Genomic DNA, 27,668 nt, shown 5'->3' on the forward strand with positions numbered 1-27,668 from the left:
GGATCACCTTGACCGAATTTGTTGATATAGGCACCAGCGACTGCGAGGGTGTACCAGGCTTTGATGAGCAAGCAGAAGCTGATTCCATCATAGCAAACTTAGTGAAGATTGTAAAGTTTTTGATAAGCCTATTCGATGGAGATGAAGTGGAGGAAGAGAGCCATTGCAACCTCCCCATTAATTGAACATTAGTGACTTGAGACAATTGTGAGTAAATTGATAGCACAAAAATCAATGCAGAAAAGATCCAGAAATAGTACGGACATGGAGAGCAGACAGCGCAATAGAGAATAAATGGGTTGATACTGTCTGGATATCAATTGTCCTGAAGAAAAAGAAATATTACTGGCTATAACAATGAGATCCCATACAATGGGTAGTGATAAAGGAGATGAAAATTAAGTTAAACAGTGTGCGCAGCTTCAACACTTCAGGAATGACCAACGTTGCGACCACACTCGTATGAAGAGAAAAGCGGTTGATTCAAAAGTGAGCAAGCGGTACCATAACAACAGCAGCCGGTGTAGGTAAAGCAAGCCTCAGATTTAAAAAGTTAGGAGATAGAAACTGAGATGTTGGAGGAAGCTCAAAAAAAGACTGACATGCGGGAAGTGTGCACCACTACCTCAGAGCATTGGAGATGCTTCGTACCGGATACAAATAGGATGAAATTAAGGGAGACAAAATATCAAGTTGAGCAGCGTGTCGTTAACACCTCAGGATTGAGTTACGTTGCGACCGCTTCATGATAAAAGAGCAATGGTCGATTCTAAAATAAATGTGCAGCATAACAACAATAATGCCATGGCCAGGTAGAGCAAACCTCATCCATAAATGTATATATAACAAAAAAGACAAGCTAAAGGAGGTTGAAAGTATTAATAGGCGGAGTACGTATACCGCTGCATTTCAATGAGGCGGGTGAATGCGGAGCGCGTACCGCAAAATGGCGGGCGCGTCTGAGGCGGCAGCGGGGATGCTGAAAATACCGCCGAAACTCGGTGCTGGCACGGCTTCTGCACAACCAGATGAATGTCAGGTGTTCTAGCATCGCTATTCAGATGGATGGCGATGGTCAGGCTCACAAATAATGGACTATTCCTGTGCCAGTCCGTCAGAGCTCACAGAGTGTCCACCATCTTCCTTTGGCGTCAAGCCACTCCCCTCTCAATATGTATCCAACTCTTGAGAACAAAACTGAGGACTGTTGTTTGATACAACCTCTTCTGGATAATCTTCACTAATAAGCAACTTCTCCATGAATTTTATAACTCATTTGCTTGACACCTCTCTCAGGAATTCAACCTCACACCATTTGAATAGTAATCCATCATCACTATGGCAAATCTGTTATGGTGACTGTTAGACCTGGCACCATTGGCGGGGGTCTCCCTTTCATTTTTTTCTGTTGCCTCATGTATTTTTGCTGGTGTTAGATGCTTTGGGCACTATGCCACTGCTGTCCAGTGCCACAGTGCAAGTGCTCCCTATTGTAAAATGATGTGTGGATTAGGGATTCCATGTTTTGCTATTTTGGTTTACTTGTCAGACCCTAGTCTAGTGCACTGAGTGTGCCAGGGTGTGTAATCCAAATGCTGCTGGTGGGCCTGCAGCACTGGTTGTGCCACCCACAGAAGCAGCCTTGTAAAATGTGTCTAAGGTATGCCATTGCAGAGCCTGTGTGCAGTCTGGTACTGTCATGCTGACTGGGCAAGTGCACCCACTTGCCAGGCCCCTGAAATGTTACAAGTGTGGTGACCTGGGCCATAAGGTGAATGATACCAGGTGCTGCCCGTTTGGTAAACAAGCACCCACTAGTGCTCCGCCCCGGCAGATGGCTAGTGTAGCCTTGGGGGAGGAGATTGATGTCCCAGGTGGGTGGGGTCCCGCACAGATGACCTTAGTCTCTTTAGGAGACAGTGAGATGGTCTCAGAAGCTCAACTGCCCAGGAACACTAAGAAATATGGGCAGCGAGTGACCGTCAATGGCCAAAAGGTGGAGTCTTTTAGAGACACAGGAGCCAGTGTGACAGCTGTCAGGTGTCACCTGGTGACTCAAGAGCAGATTGTCCCTCATGCATTTTGCCGAGTTGTTAATGCCGACAACACAGAGAGTCATTGTCCAGTGGCTCAGGTTCCCTTTGAGTGGGGGGGGGGGTCTCTGGTACTCTTCAGGTAGCTGTGAGGCCCGCCATGCCTGTTGACTGTTTGATGGGAAATGATTTGGAGAGTCCCCCCTGGGAAAAGGTGGAGAAAACAACTCACTTGAAGATGGTTGGACTGCCTGACTGGGCGTGTGTGACCACCCGGTCAATGTCAGTCAGTAGGGGTTCTCAAGAGGTCCTGGAGCCTGAGAGGGAGCCCAGGAACCTGCCTTAGATAGAAGTGGCGAGGGGCGCGGAAAACCAGCCCCCAAAGTTCCCACAGCCCAGGAGGAGGTAGACACTGAGGGGGATGCCCTGGAGCCTACCGGGGAGCAAGTAGCTGAACTGGGGGACCTGCATGAGCTGACCCATTGGCAGCAAGAAGGAGGCCTCTCCAGGGAGGAATTTTGCAAGGAGCAGAGAGAGTGCCCTTCTCTTGTGGGTTTGCGGCAACAGGCTGCAAGCCAGGCAGCAGGTGATCAGTCAGGGTCACACTCGATCTACTGCGAGAATGGTCTCCTGTATAGTGAGCCTAAGGTTGCTGAACCTGGGTCAGCCGTGTGCTGGTGGTACCCCAGAAGTTCAGAGCCTTCCTACTGGGCCTGGCTCATGATGTGCCATTAGCAGGACATTTGGGGCAGGACAAGACCTTTGAAAGGCTTGTCACCCACTTTTATTGGCCCCAAATGCGCAAGAGTTCTGATACTCATTGCAGGACTTGTCAGACTTGCCAGGCAAGTGGAAAGAGTGGGAGGAACCACAGGCTCCTCTCCAGCCATTCCTTGTGGTCAGTACCCCCTTTGAGCGGATGTGGATTGACATTGTGGGGCCACTGGACCCCAAGACAGCCATGGGCAACAGGTTCATCCTAGTCTTGGTGGACCATGCCACCCGGTTCCCAGAAGCCATACCTCTGAGGACAGTGACGGCCCCCGTGGTGGGACGAGCACTGATGGGAATTTTCTCACAAGTAGGATTCCCTCGCGAGGTAGTGTCTGCCCAGGAACCAACTTCATCTCCAAGTATATGAAGTCCCTGTGGCAGGAGTGTGGTGTAACCTACAAGTTCACCACTCCTTACCACCCCAAAGGAAATGTGCTGGTTGAAAGGTTCAACCGGACCCTAAAGGACATGATTATGGGTCTTGAGGAACCCATGAGGCGTAAGTGGGACGTCCTCTTGCCATGCCTGTTGTTTGCATACCGTGAGGTGCCACAGAAATCTCTAGGGTTCAGTTCCTTTGAACTCTCTATGGGCACCCAGTCAGAGGATCTCTGACTTTGGCTAAAGAAGGCTGGGAGCAATCTCCCAGGAAACCGCCCCAGGATGTATATAGCTACATGCTGGCCTTCCGGAACCATACTAGGCATTTCAGGCAACTCGCTGAGGCGAATCTGGAAGTCAGCCAGGAGGAGATGAAGCGCTGGTATGACCAGAATGCCACTTTGGTAGGGGGGTGCTAGAGGACGCACAGCGGAATGGCTGCCTCCTGAGACAGCTCCGTCGGCCAGGGAACAGAGGCGGCATTAAAGAACAGCTAGCGAGCACCAAACCGACATCTGAAGGGAGCAGTAGATGTCGGAATATGCCATGGACGCAGTGAGCGAATCCAAGACACCGAAATAGCTACACTACGTGCAAAAATCGCGGCAGTAGAGAAACGGGACTGGAGATTCATGCCCATCAAGATGGCGGCACACAGCGGGACAATTGACCGGACGAACAGCAGTGATGGAGGGCGCTGCAACTGCAACGGTAAATAGCGCTAATTTTCCTATAAGCTCAACTAACAACAGGAAGCAGCCCGCAATAAATACTGGGACAAATCGTGCGCTGAATTACGACCTGAGCTGGGCAAAAGAAACGGCGCAAAACCGGGGCACATAATGGCGGCACCCATGGAGTGAAATGAGCTCTCAAGGCGGAGAAGTGTGTGGCTGAGACCAGGAGGGCACAATACAGCGGGAAGGTGAAATGCGGGAAGATCAGACATGCACGCCTTATAGATTAAATGAGTGGACGAATTGTGGAGGTTTAGAGGGGCACGTGTAGACCTCTGGAAGCTGATATACGTTAAAACGACAATGATTCTGCATAGCGGCACATGAGTGGCTACAAACTAAGGACACGCGGCACAATCAGCGGCTAATAAAACAATCAGGCAGGGATCTCGATTGCCAGGCGAAACACCTAGCTGCCCAAGAAGAAGGTACCTGCTGATGCTGTGGGAGTAGAGGTGATCGTGTATATGGCTGCTTCCGGCCACACCAAATACCGCGCTAGACATTACACGCGCAGCACTATCAAGGTGAAAGTGCAACAGTAGACCCAACAGAAGAAGGCTTATTCTTAACTGGCAATATAGGTCTGCAATATAGGTGCTACTGTGGGGCAGAAGTACTCATCACACCCTTCGGCAGCCATCGACGGCTACAGACTGGCAGCAGTAGAGACAGGAATATCGTGTGTGATGGATTAAAACTACACCTGTGGAAGCATAAGTGGGTAACAGAAACGTCAGCGAAATCCGCACGTAATCTTGATTAGGAAAGTAGCGCCAGACATACCATGGGAAAACCTGAGAAATTACAAGCCAAACTGACATTAGAGGCTAAAAAGAACGCGAAGTGAGCAACAGCGCACTCGGACTCTGAAATGGACAATGAGACAATGCCGGCAAATGGTATGGAACAAGTCCTCAAAGCCATCCAAAAAAGTCTGCAGGATGTACATGGAAAGTTAGATACATAACACAACGCGTAGACAACATGGCGGCGAAGTTAGACAAGCATGGCGAACGCCTTGTGGAAGCTGAAGCTCGACTATCTGCAGTGGAGGATGAATCACACGGTACCACGCAGAAATGCTCGGAAATGGATAAACTACTGGAGGTCATTGAAAATACATCAGAAGATTTAGAAGCCAGATCCCGGAGAAATAACGTTTGAATCGCGGGAATACCCGAGTTGAGAAATACTGGGAAAATGGAGAGCTACGTAGAAGACTTGATCCGAAACATTTTTGGAGCAGAACTTTTGTCCACAGTATTCATAGTCGAACGTGCTCAGAGATCTCTTGCGCCGAGACCGAAACCAGGGGCGACACCACGATCTATCGTCGCCCGCCTCCTAAATTATAGAGACAGAGATATCATCCTGAAAATGGCGAGGGAGAAGAAAAACATCGAATATCAGGACAACAAACTGGAATTATATCCGGATTTCACGATGACTGTTCAAATAGCCCGCAAGGAATTTGCAACTGTGAAGCAAAAACTCAGCGAATTGGGAATAGAATATGCGATGCTGTACCCTGCTCGGCTAAAGATCACACGAGACGATAAAAACGTGGTATTTCAAACGCCGAAAGAAGTTCAGGATTACATTAAGAAACTTGGCCAACGGCGACGTGAACAACGAAGGGTCGAACAGCAGCAAGAATCAGACTGAGCATTCATAGGTAAGGAGGAGTAAAGCAGTAACTAAGACAGACGCAAAACTAAGACTCTTTCTTTATGGTTATATACGTTGAAACACAGAGGAAGTACATGTGGTGAAATATACTTGGAAAAAGTGCGCACTGTATATAGAAGCGATTGCATAGATAACACGCCTGAAGTGCAGAAAGGTGTAATTAGGCGCCCACCTTTGATCCCGCAAAGACAGACACTGCATGGGTGCTGAATATATGTCGAAATGACCGAGGCACGGAGAAATTGTGGAAACAACCGTACAAGTATGGAAGACAGGGCTAATTAGCAATGAAGCGGAACTGATCACTGAATTGATTCAACGGCGTGTAGAACTTTGGCTAGAGGTTAGTTCACTAAACCATATTGTACTGCAAAAGCACGCTGTAACTCTGTAAACTATTCACATAGCAAAATGAGGAGAGTAGTGTATTCTACGGTGCCAAACGACTGGAGATGTGAAAGTAGAACACTGTGCAGATCGTCTTAATTATATAAGCAAAATTGTTGGTACTTGCAATGTTATAGTTGACCTGGCCACATCCACTATGTGGAATGCAGTTGTGTGACCTGGGTGGACCCCCCAAAAGGGTGTTCCCCTACCTCAGTTATGACAAGTTGAATGTTATCGAAAGGGAGTGTCTTTGGCATGATTGGGATGCTAAAGTGGGTGGGGGGTGGGATGGGGGGTATTGGGAATGTCGATATGATCTGCTGCATTTGAGAAAAACTGCCATAATCCAAGGTGTGAGAACACGAGTTGCTGCTAATACAAAGATGATGTACATAATGTAACAATGTTGAAAACTATACGAGCGGGTGAACAAACATACAGCAAGGATAGGGAATGGCTGAGAAAGTAATGTCGGAAAGTCTACATTTTATAACCTGGAACGTATGGGGTCTCAAAAACCCAAAGAAAATACGTCAAATACTGGCCTACTTCACGAGACTACACATCGACATAGCATTTCTCCAAGAGACGCACATTGACCTAAAAACCAAGAATCGTGTAGGGCATAGGTGGGCAGAAACTGTACATGGGGCTGCATACTCATCGTACTCGAGAGGGGTTATCATATTATTCCGAAAATGTTTAAACTTCCAGGTAGAACAAGTGCACAATGACAGAGAGGGGCGATACGTAGCAATAATGGGGACACTTAGAGGGCAGAGACTTAACTTGCTCAATATTTATGCACCAAACACAGACGATCCTGATTTCTATCATACAATATGGCAGAAAATAAACAAACTTCCGGATGTACCATTGGTGTGGGGAGGAGATTTCAATATTGCATTATATGAAGGAGTAGATAGATCAACTACATCGACAGAAACACACAAACGGGCTTTAAGAAAACTGCAAGACATTATGCTAGATAAGCAACTAAAAGATCTTTGGAGAATGAGGCATCCAACGCAATTAGAGGCAACACATACAACAGCGGCACACGGCAGTTGGTCTAGAATAGATTATTGGTTGGGCTCCCCGGATGTAACATTATGGGTAGACTCTGTATCCCATTTACCCCAAACACTGTCAGATCATAATCCAGTGGTACTAAGAATTAAACTACCGCATTACGTACCCCCTCCATTTAGTTGGAGATTCAATGGGAAGGCGTAACTAGACCCGCTATACTCTGAAACGATTAGGAAAGCAATCATTGAATATTTTGAACTAAATGCACCCACCACAGAAGACCCAGGGCTACTATGGGAAGCTTTCAAAGCTACCATCAGGGGGATTTGCATAAGCACGAATGCAGGAATTTTAAAAGACTTGCGACAACAGCTAGCTAAACGAGAGGCCAAGATACGTGACCTGGAACTTAAGTATAATGAAACACAGAACGCCACACTGTTAAGAAACATCAGAACAGCAATATCAGAATATCAAGAAAGCGCTGGAGAGGAACTCAGATATGTCTCTAAACGTCAAATAGCAAGAAGATACGGTGAGGGGGGAAGACCGGGCGCAGTATTGGCAGCCAAAATATGTGCAAAGAGGCCACCTCCAATGGTGCAAGCAATTAGGGACTCTGGTGGGGCACTGAAGCACGACAATCAAGGAATACTGAAAGAAATTGTGTCCACATACAGGAAGCTATATACAGCAAAAGCCACAGCGTTGGGTGAGGAAATCGCGCAATATTGCGACGATATAGCAATTGCCTGGCTCTCAGATGTGCAGAGAACGTATCTTTCATTGCCAATAACAGTGGAGGAGGTCACAGAAGTTATTCAATCGCTGCCCAATGGAAAAGAGCCTGGTCCCGACGGTTATACTGGGGAGTTCTATAAAGCTTATGTGGACCAATTAGCCCCACATATCGTGGCAATGCTCAGTGATGCACACGAAAAAATTATATTGCCACAAACCTTAAGGGAAGCTATGATATTAGCGCTTCTTAAACCTGAAAAAGACCCAGAATGTTGCGAATCATATAGGCCACTTTCACTAATAAACGTGGACACCAAGATATTATCTAAACTATTGGCTAACAGGCTTCAACCCCTGATGACTAAATTAGTGTTGCCTGACCAATCTGGTTTCATTCCAACACGCTCCACGTCTCACAATACCAGAACGCTGTTTGCGGTCTCGCACTATCTGACCCCTAATACCAAAGCAGCCGCAATATTATTAGATGCCGCTAAGGTGTTTGACACCATAGCATGGACTTATCCGCATACAATACTGCACCGAATGGGTTTTCCCCCACTGTTCCTACAATGGGTAAAATTACTATACTCTGCACCCACAGCACGTATAAAGATTAATAACTATATCTCGGAGGCAATACCCATAGCAAGGGGCACTAGGCAGGGATGCCCTCTATCCCCTCTGCTATTCGCCATAGCACTAGAGCCGCTGGCCTGTAAGATACGACAGGGACATCATTACAATTTCCACAGAGGCCGCTGCACATATCATTGTACGCTGATGACATGTTGCTATATGTGCGAAATCCAGCGGAGAATTTGAATACATTACTGCAGGAATATGACAAACTCGGGCGTCAGTCTCAAAATAAACTGGGCTAAATCATTAGTAATACCACTAACAGATAACACGCAACCACTAAAAACAGACTACCCACTAGAATGGCAGTCAGAACCCGTGAGATATTTAGGAGTGTGGTTTCATAGGGACCCTGAGGTGGTTGTCGGCACAAACTATGGAAGAGTAATCACAGCTCTAGAAGAGAAAATAGAGAGGTGGATCCAACTGCCCCTCTCGATAGCTGATAGGATGGCAATTGTGAAAATGGTAATACTGCCAAAACTGTTATAACTATTCAATAACATTCCTATCAAACCTCCTATGGCGGTGTTCCATAGAATATCTACTGTGACGCTGAAATTAATTTGGGCAGGTAAAACGGCCCGAATTGAGTTAAACACACTGACACTACCACACTCGCGGGGTGGGTTCAAAGTACCTGATTTTTTCTTGTATTATTTGTGCGCACAGGCCCAATATGCACACCTCTGGTATAACAAAATCTCCTTCCTTACGCATGTAGCAATCGAAGAAGGAGACGCTCTACCAATACCATTAGATGCAATAATTACGCACAAAAGGCCCCACTACTTTAAGCAAGACATAAACACTATAGACGCAACCAATGAGGCCTGGCGGCTGATGGGACGTAAAGCAAACAAACGTCCGCTATATGCCCCTGACCTACCGCTGCATCATCACCCGGCCATATCAGTAACACAAGAGAAGGTGGGAACGGAGCTACTCAGACAAGTGGGTATAGATTCAATGGGGGACCTATACCACAATGGGGTATTTAAAACTTTAGGGGATATGTCGTATGTGCATAACCAAACAATGCTATTTAAATTCACATACTACAGGTTACAACGGGCGATAAAGGAACTTTATCCGACATACCCAGTAGAACCGCAAAAATTGGCGACACTACAACTGCTGCTCACTACCCCCGATCCTAAACACTTGGTGTCCAAACTATATGTAGAATTACAGACCGATATAGGGAACACCGCATACAGAAATGAAACGCATGCTCAGACACTCCACTTACTGAGGAGGAATGGGCCACGACAGGAACAATGACGAGCTTACTGACACCCAATGGAAACTTACGTATAATACATATTAAATATTTGCATCAAACTTATCATACGCCGATGAGATTACATAGATTTGGATTACGAGCTGACTCAAAATGCCAACGGTGTGGGGATGAGGAGGTGGATTTCATACATCTTGCCTGGTGTTGTGCGGGTGTTGCAGATTATTGGTTAAAAGTGCCGCAACGAAGAGGAAGCGTGTCGCCGTCGCTGCTGCTGCCGTCGCAACTCCGAAGGAGGGTGTCGCTGCTGTAGCTGTCGCACTGCACCGCATCAGGAGAAGAATCTCGCAACGAGGTTGGAGCGTATCGCCGCCGCTGTGCCTGCCGTCGCAACTCTGAAGGAGGGTGTCGCCGCTGGAACTGTCGCGCTGCACCACATCAAAGAAGAGCACGTCACATCCCCGAGAAGCCACCACCGTCGGAGCTGCTGCCGTTGCACCTTGGATGTCGCAGCTGTAGTTGTCGCATTGTGCGGAAGCTTCACGCATCGTGGGAGAAGAGCGTCGCAACTGGAGCTGCTGCCGTCGAATTGCGGAACAAGGTTGTCGCCGCTGCAGTCCAGGCATCGAACCGAGAACTCCTTGCATCCCAGAGAAGCGTGCCGCATCTGGAAGATCTTCACGTCTTTATTTCTTTGTACCTGAACTTTGCATCATTTCCCTGGCTGCGACATTGCTTGTCGTGGCAGCGCAACGCAACCTAAGGTACATTGACACAGAGTGTCACATCTAAGAACTGAACTAAACTAAGCTCAAATCTACCACCTTAAAGTAATAGTATTGTGTATTTTTGTCGTTTATGGTCTTGTGGTAACTCTATATACAGTCTACTTATTTTTTATATAAAACCTGTGTGGTGTCTATTTGTAGTGTTGTCACTGGGTTACTGTTTGTGGTCACAAATGCTTAACACACAACGCCTCTGAAATAAGCCTGACTATTCGTGCCAAGCTACCAAGGGGGTGAGCAGGGGTTATTTTAGGAGTGTAATCTTCTCCTGACTAGAGGCGAGGGTCCCTATTTGTCACAAGTACCTACCTGTGCCAACTAGAGACCCCCAAATCTAACAGTGACCTAGTATATCAATAAGACCCCTAATATCCTTGACTATCTTAAGCCATTCACTAACAGGATGTGCAACAGGCTGAAGAGTCTGTGTGTTGGTGTTCAAGATGTTGTCACTGTGACTCCAGAATGAACACTCTTTAACAACACTTTCCACGTCCCTTTCCATAACAGGCTACCAAAACAATTCCATCTTATTTCTCCCTAGGTGGCCTTGATGACCACACTTAACAATCTTAATCCTAAGTACTACAGGAGGAATAAATGTACCCCTCTTCTCACACTCCATCAGCACTCAGTTAATTTTTAACTTGAACATAGTCTTTTATACCGGGCGTATCAGCAGACCATCCATTCTTAATGCACTTGTTCAAATCCAACAAGACTATATTGTCCTTTACAGTGTCCAACCATTCTCTGGTAGTAACAGCTTTTTCATCAAAACACTCTCCAATTGCAATCCACCCAAACTCTTGCTTTTGTTCATGTGCTTCCGGTATGGTCTTGGTCCTAGAACCTGCATCTGCAAAAATGTTCCTTGCCCCAGGCACAAATTGCATCACAAAGTTATACTCTTGTAAATTTGCCACCCATCTAGCAATTCTTGGTGATATTCATGAACCCTGGGTAGAAAATACATGAATTAAAGGTTTATAGTCAGTTCTGACTACAAAGGGTTTACCCCATACAGGCGTTTTGAAATGCCTAGTCACCCATAAAACTGCCAAAGCTTCCCTTTTGATTATAGAGTAACCTTGTTCGGCATCTGACAATGTACCTAAGGCATATGCCTTTATAAGTTGTTCACCATTTTGTATTTGTGAGAAAACTGCTCCTAAAACATATGCACTGGCATTGGTTGAAATCAGAGTCTTGCAGGCTGCATTGAAACCACTCAAATGGTATGCATTGCCAATTTGTCATTTAATGGAGTCAGATTCTTTTTGGCACATTTCGCACCAATTAAATGTGCTGGATTTTTCAAGAAGAGCTCTCATCCACTTAGCAGAGAATTTGATCACCCTAAGAAATGGGTTCAAATTATCTTTACTATTCGGACCATAGTGTTGACAATGCTATTCACCAGCTTCTCCCGAGGTCTCACTCCATTAGCATCAATAGATTGACCTAAGTAAGTCACACTACTACTTTCAGCCTGCATTTCTTCTCTTTAACCTATAAAAAATGGAAGCACTAGCGTCTCCAAGGGAAGTGGCAATCTCATTGAGACTTAAACTAGTGCAGCTGAAAATATTGCATAGAATGTATTACTCACAGACAGCCCTGATCCGTATGGGCTATGGAGAAGGCACATGGTGTAAGAGAGAATGTGGAGGGGAGGGTACGTTCTCCCACCTTTTTTAGGAATGTCCGATTATTTGTAAATTCTGGAATAGTGTGTTAAAATGCATGATGGAGGTGCTAGGCCACGAATTAGACCTGGAGGGCAGAAGGTATTTACTTAATGTTTGGGGGATGACGGATTTAAACAGCAAAGGGAAACTGTGGGCGAACTTGGGGCACATGATAGCTAAACGCAATGTAGCCGTACTGGGGGTGCGAGAGAGGCCCCAACACTGGCCTTATGGAAACAGTACAGAGATTGGTGTATGTTTAGGGAAAAAACAGTCTATGTACCCAGAGGATGTCCAAAGAAATGGTCTCAAATATGGACAAAATGGAATGAATATCGTGGTGGTAGCTGTGTTCCCCCGTGCCTTCACACCCTCCCCGTCCTCTATGAAGCAATGTTGGCTGATTGGTGTGATACAGAAATATGTATAATTGTAACTGATAGCTGTGCCATCCCAAACTTAAGTTTGATATCTGTAAGAGTTTTTCTTTTTGTCTCTAAGCCATGAAAAAAAATACCTCTGAAAAACTAAAGGTAAGGGCCGGACTGGTCGTAGCGGACACCGAGCTTTTCCCCAGTTGGCCGGAGTGTTGGGAGCCGGTTTTGTGGCTGCGGCGGTGCTTTTCTTACAGGAGGTCGCTCCCAGGGCCGGGCGGGCGGGCAGCAACCTGCCAGGGCTGATTGCTGTTCCCAGACCGGCCCTGCTAAAGATGCAGATGCCAAAGCAATTGGCATGTGTTTAAACTGATCCTAATGGATTGGTGAGGTTTCCTTACCACAACAATGGGTGCTTACCATTCCGATAATTCAATCTCTTCAATGATGTCAACATCCACTAGTTTTTCAATCTCAGCTTTTACGTATTCCTCACAGCCAATGGTAAACTACGCACTTTGTGGACCTTAGGTTTACCGCCACTATGTAATGTGATCTGATACTTGGTCCATGAAGATGTGGCTAACCCCTCAGTCAGACCTAAGCTCCTTTTGTAATAAGGCAACCTCAATGTTAACCTGTGGTAGAAATAGGCCTTGCAGTAGTGAAAAACGAATTTAAGAGGTTTTGAGTACCTGGAAATGTAAAACTTAAAAGTACATGTCCAACCATTTAAATACAGTACACCCTGCCCTTTGAGCTGTCCATGGCCTACCTTAGGGGTGACCTATATGTATTAAAAAGGAAGGTTTGGGCCTGGCAACAGGATTAACTTGCCAGGTTGACATGGCAGTTTAAAGCAGCGGACACACGCTCTCCAATGGCATGCCTGAGACATGTTTAAAGAACTACTAATTTGGGTGGAACAATGAGTGCTGCAGGCCCACTGGAAGCATTTAATTTATAGACCTGGACATATGTAGTGCACTTTACTAGGGACTTATAAGTAAATTAAATGTGCCAATATGGATATGCTAGTGCTACCACTTTTTTGGGGGGTGGGGGGTCAAATGCATTTTAGCACTGGTTAGCAGTGGTAAAGTACCCAGAGTCGTAAAGCCAACAAAACAAATTCAGCAAAAAGGAGAGGAGGAAAGCAAAACCATTGGCGCTGATCCTGCAGAAAGGGCCAGGTCCAACACACATAAATGTATCAGTATTCTTTTGCCATCATAGTATTTGCTTTGGCCACTGTTTACCCTTTCCCTAAGCTAAGGATGATCCGTGCATGCACCTCTCAGGAGATCTTGCTGCACTGCCTCAGCTGTATAACCTGGATTCTAGGTCTTGGCTTGGCATCTGAGCATCCCTAGGAGTTTGAAGATATGGATTTATTTTCAGTAACAAAGCAGCATGATGTGTACATGTAGGGATCGAAAAGCACAACACAGAAACTTGCAGCCAATTCTCCTGCTGGTGAAAAGAAGTGTATTCCATATACACAAAAACAGGAATGTCAGAAGATGGCCTTAAAGGCACACCATTCTATCATACGTTAAGAATATTTAGCAGCTACAGAATGCGTGATAACCTAGAGTCATTTCATAACAGAATACCTCAAGTTTGCAGACTCTGAAAGATGTTTTTCAATACAGTTGGTACAGATCAGTCGGTGTTCCATGGAATTCCAGGAAATTGAAGAGTCCTTCGAATTGACCATGCCGAATCACTTCATCCAGAAGGTGCAGAGGATTCAGAACATTACTCTGTGGAGGTTCTATCAGATGTAAGTAACATATTTCATTTTATTACAGTCCTTGTTGAACAATGTGCTCTGTAGTGATATAACTTAGAATATGCTACAATTAAGAAGATAGAAGGGATCCACTCAGTGGGAATATCTTCAAAGGGACATATGGATGGCACACCGTTGACAAGCAGCGATCCTAAATCCATAGAGCCTAAACTATTTGTTGTAAGTAGGAAAGTTTTATTTTAAACCTTTAAGTTTTTATGGTAAGTGGCTTCCAAAAGATATGGGGCTGGAATTACACCTTTTTGGCTCCACTCCTGAGAAATCTTTCTTCAGGATCCAGTGTTTAATGAACCTTTGTAATTCTAGTCACATTACTTTGCTACTTCTGTACATGCATGCTGCTCTGGCGTGTTTTATTTTCTGTCAACTATATTTTGGCATGTTAAGGATTACTTTGTTGATAAGAAGCAAATGTTTAAATTGACATCTTATTTCAAGTGGAACCCACTGAAGATCATTTTATACAGGGTTGGTCTGATTGTCACAGCTGGGTTGGCCACTGGCTGTGCAGCTGCATGAAAACCAGTTTACTGGTACTTATCCTGAATTAAGGAGACTGGTTAGTAGGACATTTTTACCAGCTATTCTCCTTAGGAACATTGATTGGACTATTGTGTTAGGATTTTGTTATTGGAGGAATGGTTTCATTTTCCTTAGCTTCATCAGTTGATATTCCCTTGGTAGAGCTTTTTTTTGCTCATGTAGCAGAGCCTTTTGTTGAGTGTGAACCCCAATTATTTTGCATTTTTAATCACTGGACTTGAAATCCCTTCTGTTTTGAGGAAGGTAATCCAGTTAGGGGTGTAATAAAGGCCCCTGCGGCCACTGTGGTGCAGGGGACACCAAACCCTTCATGGAGCCCCCAGTCAACCCAAGGCCAATGAATATCTATGAGATATGCGAGGATCAGGGGCCCGTCATCACATTCTGCAGGGTGCCCCATAATTTTTCGTTATGCCACTGAAGCCACTTTAATGTAGAAGAGTTTTCCAGGGGTGGATGGGTCGAGACAGGGTTTATGTTATGTCATCTAGTTCCCGACCTAATCATTACATTTAATAATGAAAGACATTCTCGACAGAGTTTAATTTAAGATAAAACTAAGTGCCATGACTGAACATGTGGTATTTAATGCCAAGTTCATGTTAGATGTCCTCTAATGGCTTCATGCATTTGCTAAACATAAGGGAGCAAGCTTGCAACTTTGTGCAGCACCCTGTGCCATAGGGTACGAAGGAGATGGGTTATTGCCCATACGGATTGCCATTTTATCGTTCTAGAGACAAGAGTAAAACCAATTCAGCACTATGCTCAGCATTGAGCCCTTGGATAGTGACCCACCAAGCTGCTAAGTCTGCGCAGGCCTATGCCTTCCCAAATTTCCAGCAGAGGACTGCCAAGGATATCTAGAGATCACTACATACCTCACGAGGTTCCCTGTGTTGTTTATCCACAGGTCTAGTACATACATTTTCCACCCACCTGAATGCCAAACAGGCACCATGTTGATGCAACCTGCTCAGCATTCATTTTGGTTCTGCACAATACAGCTGCCAAAGCTGGGCTTTCCTTCTGGAGAGCAGAAAAAATGTCCCTATTGAGCACATGTTTTTCTCCCTCTTCATCAAAGCCATCCTAGTATTCTCCTTCCTTAGACTGCCATGCCTTGCATTGTGATCCTAGGAAGCAAAAATCAGTAGCAGAAACCCTGCCCTAAATAAGGGGGACCTTCTCCCAGTGTGACCCAGGAGTGGTCAGAAATATGGAATCTTCTAAATAAGGTGCAGAAAACTGAAACTGAGGGCTTGGTAGGGTGGTTGCTCCCACTCTGCCAGTCCATAAATGAACACCTATGTCATCAATTCTCAGTCAGTTTTACAACATATGACAATGCTACAATCATTAGTTATGAGTGTGGCAAGTCATCTATTAGTATGAAGTAGTCAAAGATTTTGAGGGCATCAGGAACTATGTGGAGAGTGGTGGTTTCTTTCTGCGAACAGGCAGAGCGCCTCTTGACAGTGACCAAGACTGCCATGGGACTCTGGCAGCATTGACTGGAGAAGTAGATCACAGTAGTTTAGTGACTGTGGCCTCTCTGGTATTATTAATTTTTGACTAGAGCTGGGTTGAGAGCTTCATTGATTCTGGGCATGGGCCACCACAGCACAGTGATTAAAACCCAGGAAAACACAGTTCCATTCCTTGTCTTAAGTCAAGCAGCACCACATGGCACAAGCTGAATGCTATTATCTGTGGCATCATTGACTTGTGGCAGAGGGTGCACAATATCTCATTAAAATGGGGCTACCATGGTTACTGCAGTGTACAACTCTGGACCCAGGAAGCCATAGGTTGTCTTGAGCTAGCGTGTGGGTGCTGTTTTCGAGGGGTTAAAGTGTAAGAGATACACACCCTCCTGACTTTGTGGGAGCTGGTACACGGGCCCGTAGCTCCCACTAGTCACTCGTAATTCAATGTCAGATGTCAAGGGAGGTGATTGCTGACCTCGAGGCTCTGACGAATTTGCCACAAAGACATACAGGCAATGAACATGTTGGCCTTCCTTGAAACGGTTTACAACATGCTGTGTTTTTAATGTGATGCAAGCTCATGCTTCGGATTAAAAAGGGTGTAACCATATATGTGAGTTTTAGCTAAATTTTATGGCTAGTTGAGACATTCTGTCTCTGGTTTTTCACAAGGTCTTCATTCTCTTTTTGCTTTCTTTAGTGATATATTTATCACCTTTTACACCTCTTGACACTTTTCTTACTGGACACAAATTTCTTTTCTACAGGAGAAAGTCACTGATGATGATAAAAACCTAGGCAAGCTGGTGAGAACCTGCCAGTAGCTCCTCTGGTGGTGCGCACGTGAGGTGCTTTCTCATTTCTCCACACATTTTTCTTTGTGGTAAACATACACTTAATTACTGAGGGTATGTCGCTTTACAAGTGATCTGATTTACATTCTTCCCTTTTTTTAGAAAAACATTTGAAAGATGGGCACAGGGGACTGAATCAGCAGGGCCGGACTGGCCATAGCAGGCACCGGGCCTTTCCCCGGTGGGCCGCTAGGGTGAAGGCCGATTTTGGGCCCTTGGTGGCCGTTTTTGTTACAGGGCCGTTTTTGCAGCGTAGCTGCAAAATCGGCACTGTAACTAAATCGTCCGAAACCGGCCTTGGCAAACAGCTCGGCCGCTCCCAGGGAGGCCAGCTGAGCTCTTTGCCAGGGCCAGTTTTGGTTCTCAGTCCGGCCCTGTGAATCAGAATGTATAACTGATGTAGCACAGGTTGGGTGAGGTAGAAACCCCCTACACCAGTCTCACTTAGAATAAATGGGTGTTGCTCGATGTTGTCAGATCTTTTTTGTTTTGAATATCACCAGATGATGAACCTTACATGTGCAAAGTCTGTTTAGGACTGGGAAGAAGTCAAGAAATTAAAGGGGAGTTCACTTGGCGGTAGGAGGACAATTGGAAAATATATTCCTGAGTGAAATGGCTGAATAGGTATGGCAAAGAAGTCTTAGCTAAACGTGACAGTGATAGCTGGTCTCACCTAGGCAGAAACCCATGTCTCAAGAGGAGCTAGCTAGACAGTCGTAACTTTGCATGAAGGTCATTACATCCTATCCATTCACATTTGGAAGGTTGACAAGTGGTACTAAAACAACATCACATGGTTTTTTCTAACCTTTGCATTCCAATCTTGCCTCTCATAACAGGCAGAAGGAGACCATGAAGAAGCAGAACAGAAGAAATGTCCTTGAGAAGAAATTGTTCCATGGCACAAACAAGACTCATCTGCATGCCATCTGCCAGAATAATTTTGACTGGAGGATCTGTGGAGTCAATGGAACTTTGTATGGAAAAGGTGCGTATCTGTTATAATGCATTTCGCTAAGAACAAAGAAGCTACATTTTAGGTGCATCGTTCTGCACAATGTTGACATCCCCAATGTTGAACATATTTTCATGCACCCCATACTGAATACATTGTTGGCCTCTACTCCAAGAGAGCATATGTTTTTGGTAAGTATTTAATTAAACCTTTGGCGAACTGTGCTTGCACCCACTTGGTCCTTGGTCCTGTTGCTGATTATTTACGTGTCCCTGCTGGGAGGAATCACCCTAGCGCCTCGCCGGACCCGCTCCGCAGGTCCCGCAGCGCTGTCTGCTTCGTGACGCTGCTGGCTCCTGGTTAACCTTTGAGAGGAGTGCGGGGCTGGTGAGTGTGTCGGCGGGGCTGCGAGCACAAGACAGGGACTCCAGTGTCCAGGAGTCCCTGCGCGCCCAACCAGCTTCACCTGGGCTGCTCTCCCCGCTGGCCACGCCCCCCGCCAACAGAGTGAAAGGCGGATCCTGATCACAGCGTTTTGGGAAACCTTTGGCGAACTGTGCTTGCACCCACTTGGTCCTTGGTCCTGTTGCTGATTATTTACGTGTCCCTGCTGGGAGGAATCACCCTAGCGCCTCGCCGCTGTCTGCTTCGTGACGCTGCTGGCTCCTGGTTAACCCTTGAGAGGAGTGCGGGGCTGGTGAGTGTGTCGGCGGGGCTGCGAGCACAAGACAGGGACTCCAGTGTCCAGGAGTCCCTGCGCGCCCAACCAGCTTCACCTGGGCTGCTCTCCCCGCTGGCCACGCCCACCCGCCTATCACCCAATGAGATTGCTGAACTTGTTGTTTAAAGGAGTCTAGTTCCACCGCTTCGCGGGAGCGCGCCCGGGAGAAGCCCGGGACAAGGGCGGGACCGTCTGTGGCCGTCAGGGGCCGAGGGAGGCCGGGCTGGGCCACCCCACTGACATTGATCCCAAACGATCATCATATCTCTTAGTGCCTTGCTGTGCCACACAAGTGCTTATCAGTAAGTGGTGAAAAAGGGCTGATAACCTCAAGGAATGCCGGAATTCCCAAGTAGCACCGCCACGATGACACCACCGGGCGATGCCGGGCAACTAGTTGTTGGTCCCTTGGATAAATTTTTCAATCGCCCACTTCAGTTGATTGACAAAGAAATATCGCTTGCTGAGAGGCGTGCAGAGCGGAGATTATCTATCGAACTACTAAAAAATCCTGTGGATAAGCGCTCTGCACAAATCTATCCTGCACTAGTTACACCTCTGTCATCACTAAATCTACCTGCCGTATCCTATTTAGCTCATGATGTATCTACTAATAAGGAGAACCAGGGTAACGTGGGCGATTTGATTCCTTCTTGTGTGAGTCATACAGAGATTATAACCTGTACAGCCGAAGTACGTGCTCCATTGACCCAACCTAAACCAGGTTTTAAAAGAAAAGGCAATACTCTATCCAGGAAATGCCTTCCAGCTAAGCCACCGCATAAACTTAGAAAAGTTAACAAAAGTATGCATTCTAGTAAGGCTGCTTCTGAAGTAAGCCGTGGGAGGGAAACTACGCAAGAGGGGGTTGTTGTAACACTAGATAGTCCTGATCTTACTTCTACCATTCCTACAGACACAGGGATGGTAACGGCAGATAAACAGCCATCCCTGAGCAGTCTGCTCCCTGACTTAGAAAGGTTGTTACGGTCTATATTGCTCCCATTAGAGGTACGCATTAGTAAGCTCTCTGACCGCTTAGACCATTTTGAGCAGGCAACATTAGACAATTTCTTTTCTACTAAGGCACTGATAAAAGTTCAGGCTAGGTTGGATGGAAGCAGCAATTGCCAGAACACTATTCAAGCTCCATCACAAGTTAAGGGTCAAAGGCAACAATCTATCTCTCCATTACCTGCAAAGATTGATAGTGCGGCAGTGAAGAGACCCCATAAGCCCCCTAACTCTGTACCACTGGGACTTGTTCCAAATCCTCCCGTTACTGTAGCACCTGCCCAGACTGCGGCGCAACAACCGTCGCCTAGCATAAAAACTTCAGCCACTGTAGTAGCAGGAGGCGTTGTGGGCATTAGAAAGGGTACTGTCTTATCATCTGCCCTACCTACTGGTAATCAATCTTTAGCAAATAAATCTATACCCCGCCCTGTTTCTACTGTCCCCAGACCGTCCGTACCACCCCCGACAAAGCCACCACACAAGAAACCCCCCATGAACCTCACCCCAGATTCCTTCCCCTTAGTTGCAGTCCTAATAAATGTCCCACCACTTCCACCGGGACAGAGAGAAACCTTCCAGATGCTCAAACAAGGCTATGCACTGGTTAAGGGTAAACCGGCCTCTACCAGGGGAAGTTGATGGACTTATATTGGGAGTGAGACGAATAGATTGGATAGGCTCCACCGCCAAAAGCCTGGGGGGGACTGTATTGTGGTCAATTTTCAAGATCCAAGGGTGGTAGGATGGCTAACAAGACAGGGCTGGTGCACAAGTAAAGGAGGAATTGGTATTGTTGACCTTACTTTCTTTTACCCACGTCCCACTAGTGTTTCGACCTGTTTGCTTAACGAGCAAAATGGCCCCTTAAGTTGTTTGTGGCCAGGGATTGTTACAGCAGTCCCACCCCCACAGTACTATAATCATACTATTGTCCCGTTTACTAACACTTCGGGTGGTTGGCAAGATCTAGGGAGGGGATGGTGACAATCCCTTGATCACCAGGAAAATATTAGGGGTATAACTATTAATAGAGTGGATGTAACATCTAACTCCAGAAATTCCAATTCTGTATTAAGAAATGACCTACTGCCTACTTCAGGGGAGCATGTGGCTCCAGGTGATACATGGGAAGCAGGGGTGGTGATGGTCCAAACTGAGCCCACCATTGCCTGCCCTCCTACGGGAGATGCAGACTTGGTGGGCCCTGTCGAGCCCGGTAGCATTTCGGCTGTGACGGACCCACTTGTTAGGGTTCTCAGTTGGAATGTGGCCGGCCTGGACAGGAAATTGGCCCCGCCTGACTGGAACGCTCTTGTGGAGGAATACTCCATATGCCTCTTCCAGGAAACCTGGTGCAGGGAGCCCTCTCATAAGGCGGGTTATTCATCCCACCATATACCGGCAGTTCAACTAGAGACTGGTAGGGGTCGTCCCTCGGGAGGCCTCCTTGTTTGGGTAGCCACTGCACTTAATTGTAGGGTGGAGGAGCATGATACCCAGTGTCCGGACCTCCTTAATATCACATTGAAAAATTCAAAGGGTCAGGTTATTTTAAATATTTTCAATATTTATGCCCGAGGTATGAAGGGGGGTAGAGAATCCCCCACTATAACCCGCCTGGAGGCCCTGCTTCGATCCTCTCCACATAAGCACCGCACCTTGGTTGCGGGCGACTTCAACTGCACCTTCGAGCCTCTTGGCCCTGAAGTTCTACAGGATCAGGAGGTCGACGATAATAGGTGGGGCATACCCGCCCTAGAGCTTAGCCCAATTAAAAAATGGACGGAAGTGGTGCTCCAGGTTAATTCCATAACAATCGAGTTTGACCTGAGGGCCCTTAATGGTAGGACTAGTTCTGACAAAAAAGGAGCCCACACATACAATAGGCCCGCGCATACGTCTAGAATTGATTATTTCCTTCTTGACACCCACTTATGGAGCATGGTAAAGGATATGGTTATTATACCCTCTGTAGAGAGTGACCATAATCTTCTTTCACTCACCCTGACCCATAGGTGCCTAGACGGTATAGGTAGCAGAACTCCTTGTTCTCCCGTCCCGGACATGTCGGTAGTATCTAATTGCGGTCGACGGCTAAAGTGGGCTAAGCTGTCGCTCTCAGCGGCGAAAATATCCTCTATAACGCAGCTTTTAGCTGCAGCCCTAGAAAACCTTGACCCTCTGGGGAGTGGGTTGGTGGATGTGCCGGCCAGGTTTTGCAACCTAACTCTGGCTCTTAGCGAGCTTTTTATTGTTTCAGGCAGCACCAATGGGAAGAGACCAAGTCCCCGGGCTAGACAAGGCTGGTTTAACCGTAAGTGCAGGGAGGCAAAGACCCTGCTTGTTGACGCAGTTAAATCTAAATCTCAAATCAGGATTAGGGAGGCTAGAAGGTTATATTCACATTGCCAAAAAACCGCTAAGGAAGAATGGGAGGATAACTTTTGGCAGGATCTTTTGACTGCCAGTCGAGGGAGAGATGCCAAAGGGTTTTGGGACTTGGTGGGTAGTAGGAACCGTCCTGATGACACCTTGAGGACTTGTACTATCACCGCCAAGGCGTGGTTTGACCACTTTTTGGCTCTCTATTGTGCTATTGAAGGCACACTTAATGATCATTTTATCCTCCCCCCCTATACTCTGGACAGAGACACGGATCTTTTCTCTGCACGCGAGGTTACGAACCTGATCAAAACTCTTACTCCACTAAAAGCAGCTGGCCGGATGGGCTACCAGGGGACCTTCTTCGAGCTTATCCATGTGAATGGGGGGTGTTGGTCTCTGCACTTTTAAATGCCATTATTGAGGGAGGATCTGTGCCAGAGTCCTGGAAAGGGGCAGAGGTAGTCCCAATTTTTAAAAAGGGTAGCCGGGATTTACCAGGTAATTACAGGCCAATAAGCCTTATAGACTCGACCCAGAAGGTGGCGGGAAAAGCAATTCTGGGGAGGATTCTTTCATGGGTGGATGACAACCACATACTGTCCGAGATGCAGGCTGGGTTTCGCTTAGGCACAGGAACAATCGAACAAGTCTTCAGACTCCTGTTACTATACTGGAAGGTGGTGGAGCTGGGCAAAGGCAGTCTTTATCTGGCCTTTATAGACCTGAAGACTGCCTTTGACCTAGTTCCTAGGGAGGAACTCTGGAGGGTGCTGTATGGTCTTGGGATGCCCCCTTACATCTTAAACCTCCTCATGAAACTGCATAACGCCAACTATGCCCAGGTTAGATGGGGTTTGAATGGGGAGAAGACTGATAAGATCCGGGTTGAGAGGGGTGTCCGGCAGGGCTGCGTTCTAGCTCCCACCCTATTCTCGCTCTATGTGAATGGGGTGGTAGAGCATCTGCTTGAAGAACCAGCAGACGCCCCCATCTTGGGTGGCATTAAGATCCCAACCCTGTTGTTTGCCGACGACACCCTTCTCATTTCGAAAACGCCCCAAGGCCTCCAGAAGCTCCTGAACCGGTTTCAGGATTTTTGTGTAAAAAGAGGACTTGTCATAAATGTGGACAAAACGAAGTACCTAATCATGCACCCCCCTAGGAAACTTGGCCGCCCCCCCATCCTGAATTCTATCCCTCTTGAAAAAGTATCAGAATTTGATTACTTGGGAATCCGTTTGAGTGATGTTATGAACTGGTCTCCCCACATTAACAAAATGACTCTGGGTCACAAAAGGGTGGGGGGAGCCTTGTTAAAGGAGTATAATAATTCATCTAAACACTGTGTAGCTCCGATAATTGATATATACAAGGCTAGAGCAGTATCCGCATCACTTTACGGAGCAGAGTTATGGGGTCTGGGTAACATGGAGTCTCTGTCTAAGGCTGAGAATAAATTTATTAAGGACCTAATGGCAATCCCGATGAGCACCCCGACAGTTCCGGTGCTCATGGACGCGGGCTGTAAACCAATCAAGGATCTGGCCCGCCTCCGGCCTCTCTTATTGTGGGCTCGCCTGTGGAGGGTCCCGGAACTAAAATCTTATGCAGGCGGGCTGGTAGAGGTAATGCATTCGGATGGCTGGCAGAAGATTAAATGGCTTAGGGACATTAAACACCTGCTTGGGGACCTGGGATTGGGTTCCTGCTGGTCCACATACTCAGCTCCCCCGAAGGAGACTCTGAAAAAAATATATTGGGAATGGGTTTCCTCAAAGCTCATCAGCAATCAGCATCACTGCAATTCCACCGCAGCATACCTGAGAATAAAAGATGTTGTTGCCTTTGAACCCTTTTTGGACATTATTACCATCCCAATGGATCGGGCCCTATATATTAAATTTAGACTAGGGACCTTACCCCTAGCCGATCTCCTTTCCAGATGGAACTTGAACAAACAGGTCTCACGCAACTGTGCCCTATGTACTGACAGACCCGAAACCGTGGCACACTTCCTCCTTGAATGCCCGGATTATGTGCGCCCCAGATCCCACTGGCTCAAACCACTTTGTAGAGAGATGGGTATTCGACAGCATTCGGTGGCTTTACGTATTTTATTGACTGATACAGCTCCCCCCATTGTTTGTGCTGTTTCTAAATTTTTAAAATGGGCCTGGTTGATCCGCTTAAAAAGACTGTCTATATCGATTTAATGCCTTTTTAATTTTTAATGTTACTTATTATGTCTAATAGTCATTTTTACCTGATGTTTTTAATGTACAGTCTATGTTTTACGATGTGCTGTTTTATATATCTTTGTGTAATGCTTTTATGATATATGCATATCGAAATAAAGCTATCAACCAACCAACTAATTAAACATAAAGGCAAGTGAACCTACTTTCCATACCCTCACTGTGGATGATGCTACTATTGGCTGACAGCAACATTTATCTTAAGTTAACATTTATTTCTTATTTTAGTACTTGGAGGCCCAAGGGGTTTCGAGGTGGTGAACTATGCATTGTGCAAAATTGGTGATAGATGCAATGACATACAATACACTTGTAGATTTAGGTTAATCTGGATAAACCTTTCCGACTCTTTGATTACTTTAGTATTTTGTTACTTAGAACTTGCAACAAATCCTGATACTTTTCTTAGCAAGATGATCATAGTATTCATGATGGGTGTCTTGACCAGACAGTGATTGTGTAGAAATGATGTGGTTCCTGGAAAAGGAGGTAGGGAATTAACATGCCCATCCCACCCTCTACCCCATACAGGCAATCACCCTCCACAAGACACAGCCCCATTACTAGCCCCTTCACCCTGGCTGTACATTGATTACACGCTTTAAGCTGCTCGCATTTTACAACAGTTGAATGTCATATCTGATCGCCTCCTCTTTAGAGGACTGCTTTCCAGGATAAAGTCCTACTGATCCTGTACTCAGGAAGAACCCTCCCTTCAAACACTGACCCCACCATTCATCATTGATGTCTGCTCATTTGCACCCACTGATACTGAGGCAAAGCAGCGATTCCCCCGAACACTAGACTGACTCTTTCTGTTGTTCATGCATACTTCATTTCCTGCATCCATTTCTAGCTCCTTTTCTGCGACATTCCTGGAACAAAGTATAACCTTCAAGATTTCCAGATCACCCGACACCGTGCCAGTGCAGGCCTCCATTCTACATGACCAAAGTTCTGTGCTTGTCTCTCCTTCATCCACACTAGCAAGGCCACCTGTCAAGATACATCCATCTATCTATCTATCTATCTATCCATCCATCCATCCATCCATCCATCCATCCATCCATCCATCCATGTGCAGTCTGGTAGGATTCCTCACTACCAAAGGGATAGTGTGACACAACCTGTATAGTAAAAGAATGGTTTAAACCAATACCTTGTTAGCCGGTAGTGCTTGTATGCAATATATATACCATACCCTCCCTCTCAAGCCTTTGCCAGTGTACACCACAGCGAGCACCCCCACTTGAGCTCTGCAAAAGAACAAAGGAACCTTAAATCTCCAGACTCATAGATACGCACAAATAGATGATCTTCTGACACCCATCTGGCATGATACATATCTGCAATATGCTTAGACTGATTCGTTTCAGATGGAGTAGGTCCAAGTGACTCTTCTACTGTTAGTCCAAGCCTCTAGAGAACATACAGTCTCCAGCACACACATGCAAATGGCAATCACTCATTCATATCTGTATCAGTGCCCCAACAGAAGTATCTGAAGGAGAATGCACTACTGGCAAGCAGCAAAGGGGTTAGTAAAGGTCTATGACTAGTTTGCCTCATACATTCTAATCCATCATTCTGTGTTGGGTCAAATTGAATATTGGACAGAAACTGTGTTGACGCCATATTCTGCACCGTGTTTCCATTGCAAGATGAGTATTTTCCTCCTGAGTTTTACTAGTGCAATTACCACCTACCTGGATTAAAATCACTCACAAAACTGTACGCTATGAGTAATACAATGTGCAAAATCAGCAGAAAAACGTTTGTGCAATTTACTCCCAGCTATTTACCTCAATGGTAATATTAATCGAGTGCAAAACATACCCAATATTGTGCGCAAGCGGAGGTTGTAAGAGCACCTGTTATGACTGTGAAACTCTGAATCAGAGCTTTTGCAAATGTGATCAGTTCATTACAATGAGACCATCTGAAGGGGTGCTCTGGAGACAGGCAGTGGCCTAAAGGTAAGGATCCATGGGCATCCTAAGTGCTGGTCCCAGCGTGTTACCCACTAACATGCTCTCTTCTGAGCAATGTCTGCAACCAAGGACTCCAGGGCACTTTCTTCCAATCATGCGTCAGGTACCTCCCAGGATTTATTTTCCAATGTCCTTCAAACCTCTGTACCACTGGTTATTATGAGGGTTTTCTTCAGGGCAGGGTGGGGTTTCCATATCTCTTCGGTGTATGAATTATTGTCCCTGCTGCAAGTTCAAAGCTGTATATTCCTCTGTAGTTGAAACCAGTCAGAAAAGGCATTTATAAATCCAGCACTTTGTGCTGTCATGACGACATGAAGGTTTGCGGCAAAAGTACGTGTATACGGACATCAGGTGCTGCTGCAGGAACAACTGCTTGTGTTGGCGTTTGCACCAGAAACTGGTTTCGTTTTATGCAGTGCTTAATTTGTAAAAAAAAAGTGCAGGTGCTGAAAATGTTGCCAAGGAGGACACCGCTCAAGTCTTCCTCCGGTGAGCCCCACTTTCAACACTCTCACTGCCTCAGTCTCTATCTTCTAACCTTGATCTGTTGTCTGTCCCCTAAGTCTTTGCTCTAAGAGTCTACCCTCTCATCTCTCTAATTGTTTTCTGTCACCTTTGTCACACCCTGTATTTCTGATTTGCCCTCTATTCATTTTAGCCCTGCCCTTTTTCCTCTTTACTTTTATCCATGCTCTGCTCTCTCTCCCCTCGATCTTGGTTCTTTACTATCACTCTTCTAGCAGTGATTAGCTGTGTCTCCGTTTTATCATTTGTCTGCTTTTTTTCCTCTGCGATGTCCTCCACATCCTTTCATTCTATCTTCTCTCTTCTTAATGCTCTCTTCTTCACATCATGGCTGCTTTCTCTTTGTATCTGATTTGCTCTCCTCCTTTTCTTCTACTTTGCTTCGTTTTATCTCTCTCCTCTCTTGTTGTTTCTTCTCCTCTTTACTCTTGCTGTCTCTCATCTCTAACACTCTTGCTGCCCGTGAGCCCTGTTGTCAGCCTGAAAATGTCCCTGCTATTTTGAATTCTGCGTTTTCCTGTTGTCATTCCTAAAGAAGTGGAAGATGACGTGTTTTACTTTCTTACCTACACCGAGTGCAAAAACAGAATGT

General features: G+C 46.1%; 1 protein-coding gene across 1 annotated transcript in view; it reads left to right on the forward strand.

Moving 5' to 3' along the window:
• LOC144762216 (uncharacterized) overlaps window positions 1-27,668 on the forward strand; it is a 498,270-nt gene that overhangs the window by 467,223 nt on the left and 3,379 nt on the right. The window contains exons 10-11 of the mRNA XM_078647367.1: window positions 14,174-14,304; window positions 18,064-18,212. Of these exons, the coding sequence (XP_078503493.1) occupies window positions 14,174-14,304; window positions 18,064-18,212 (280 nt within the window). The remainder of the gene's footprint in view (window positions 1-14,173; window positions 14,305-18,063; window positions 18,213-27,668) is intronic.

The sequence above is a fragment of the Lissotriton helveticus genome, chromosome 1_1 (assembly GCF_964261635.1).
Source record: "Lissotriton helveticus chromosome 1_1, aLisHel1.1, whole genome shotgun sequence".
Lineage (NCBI taxonomy): Eukaryota > Metazoa > Chordata > Amphibia > Caudata > Salamandridae > Lissotriton > Lissotriton helveticus.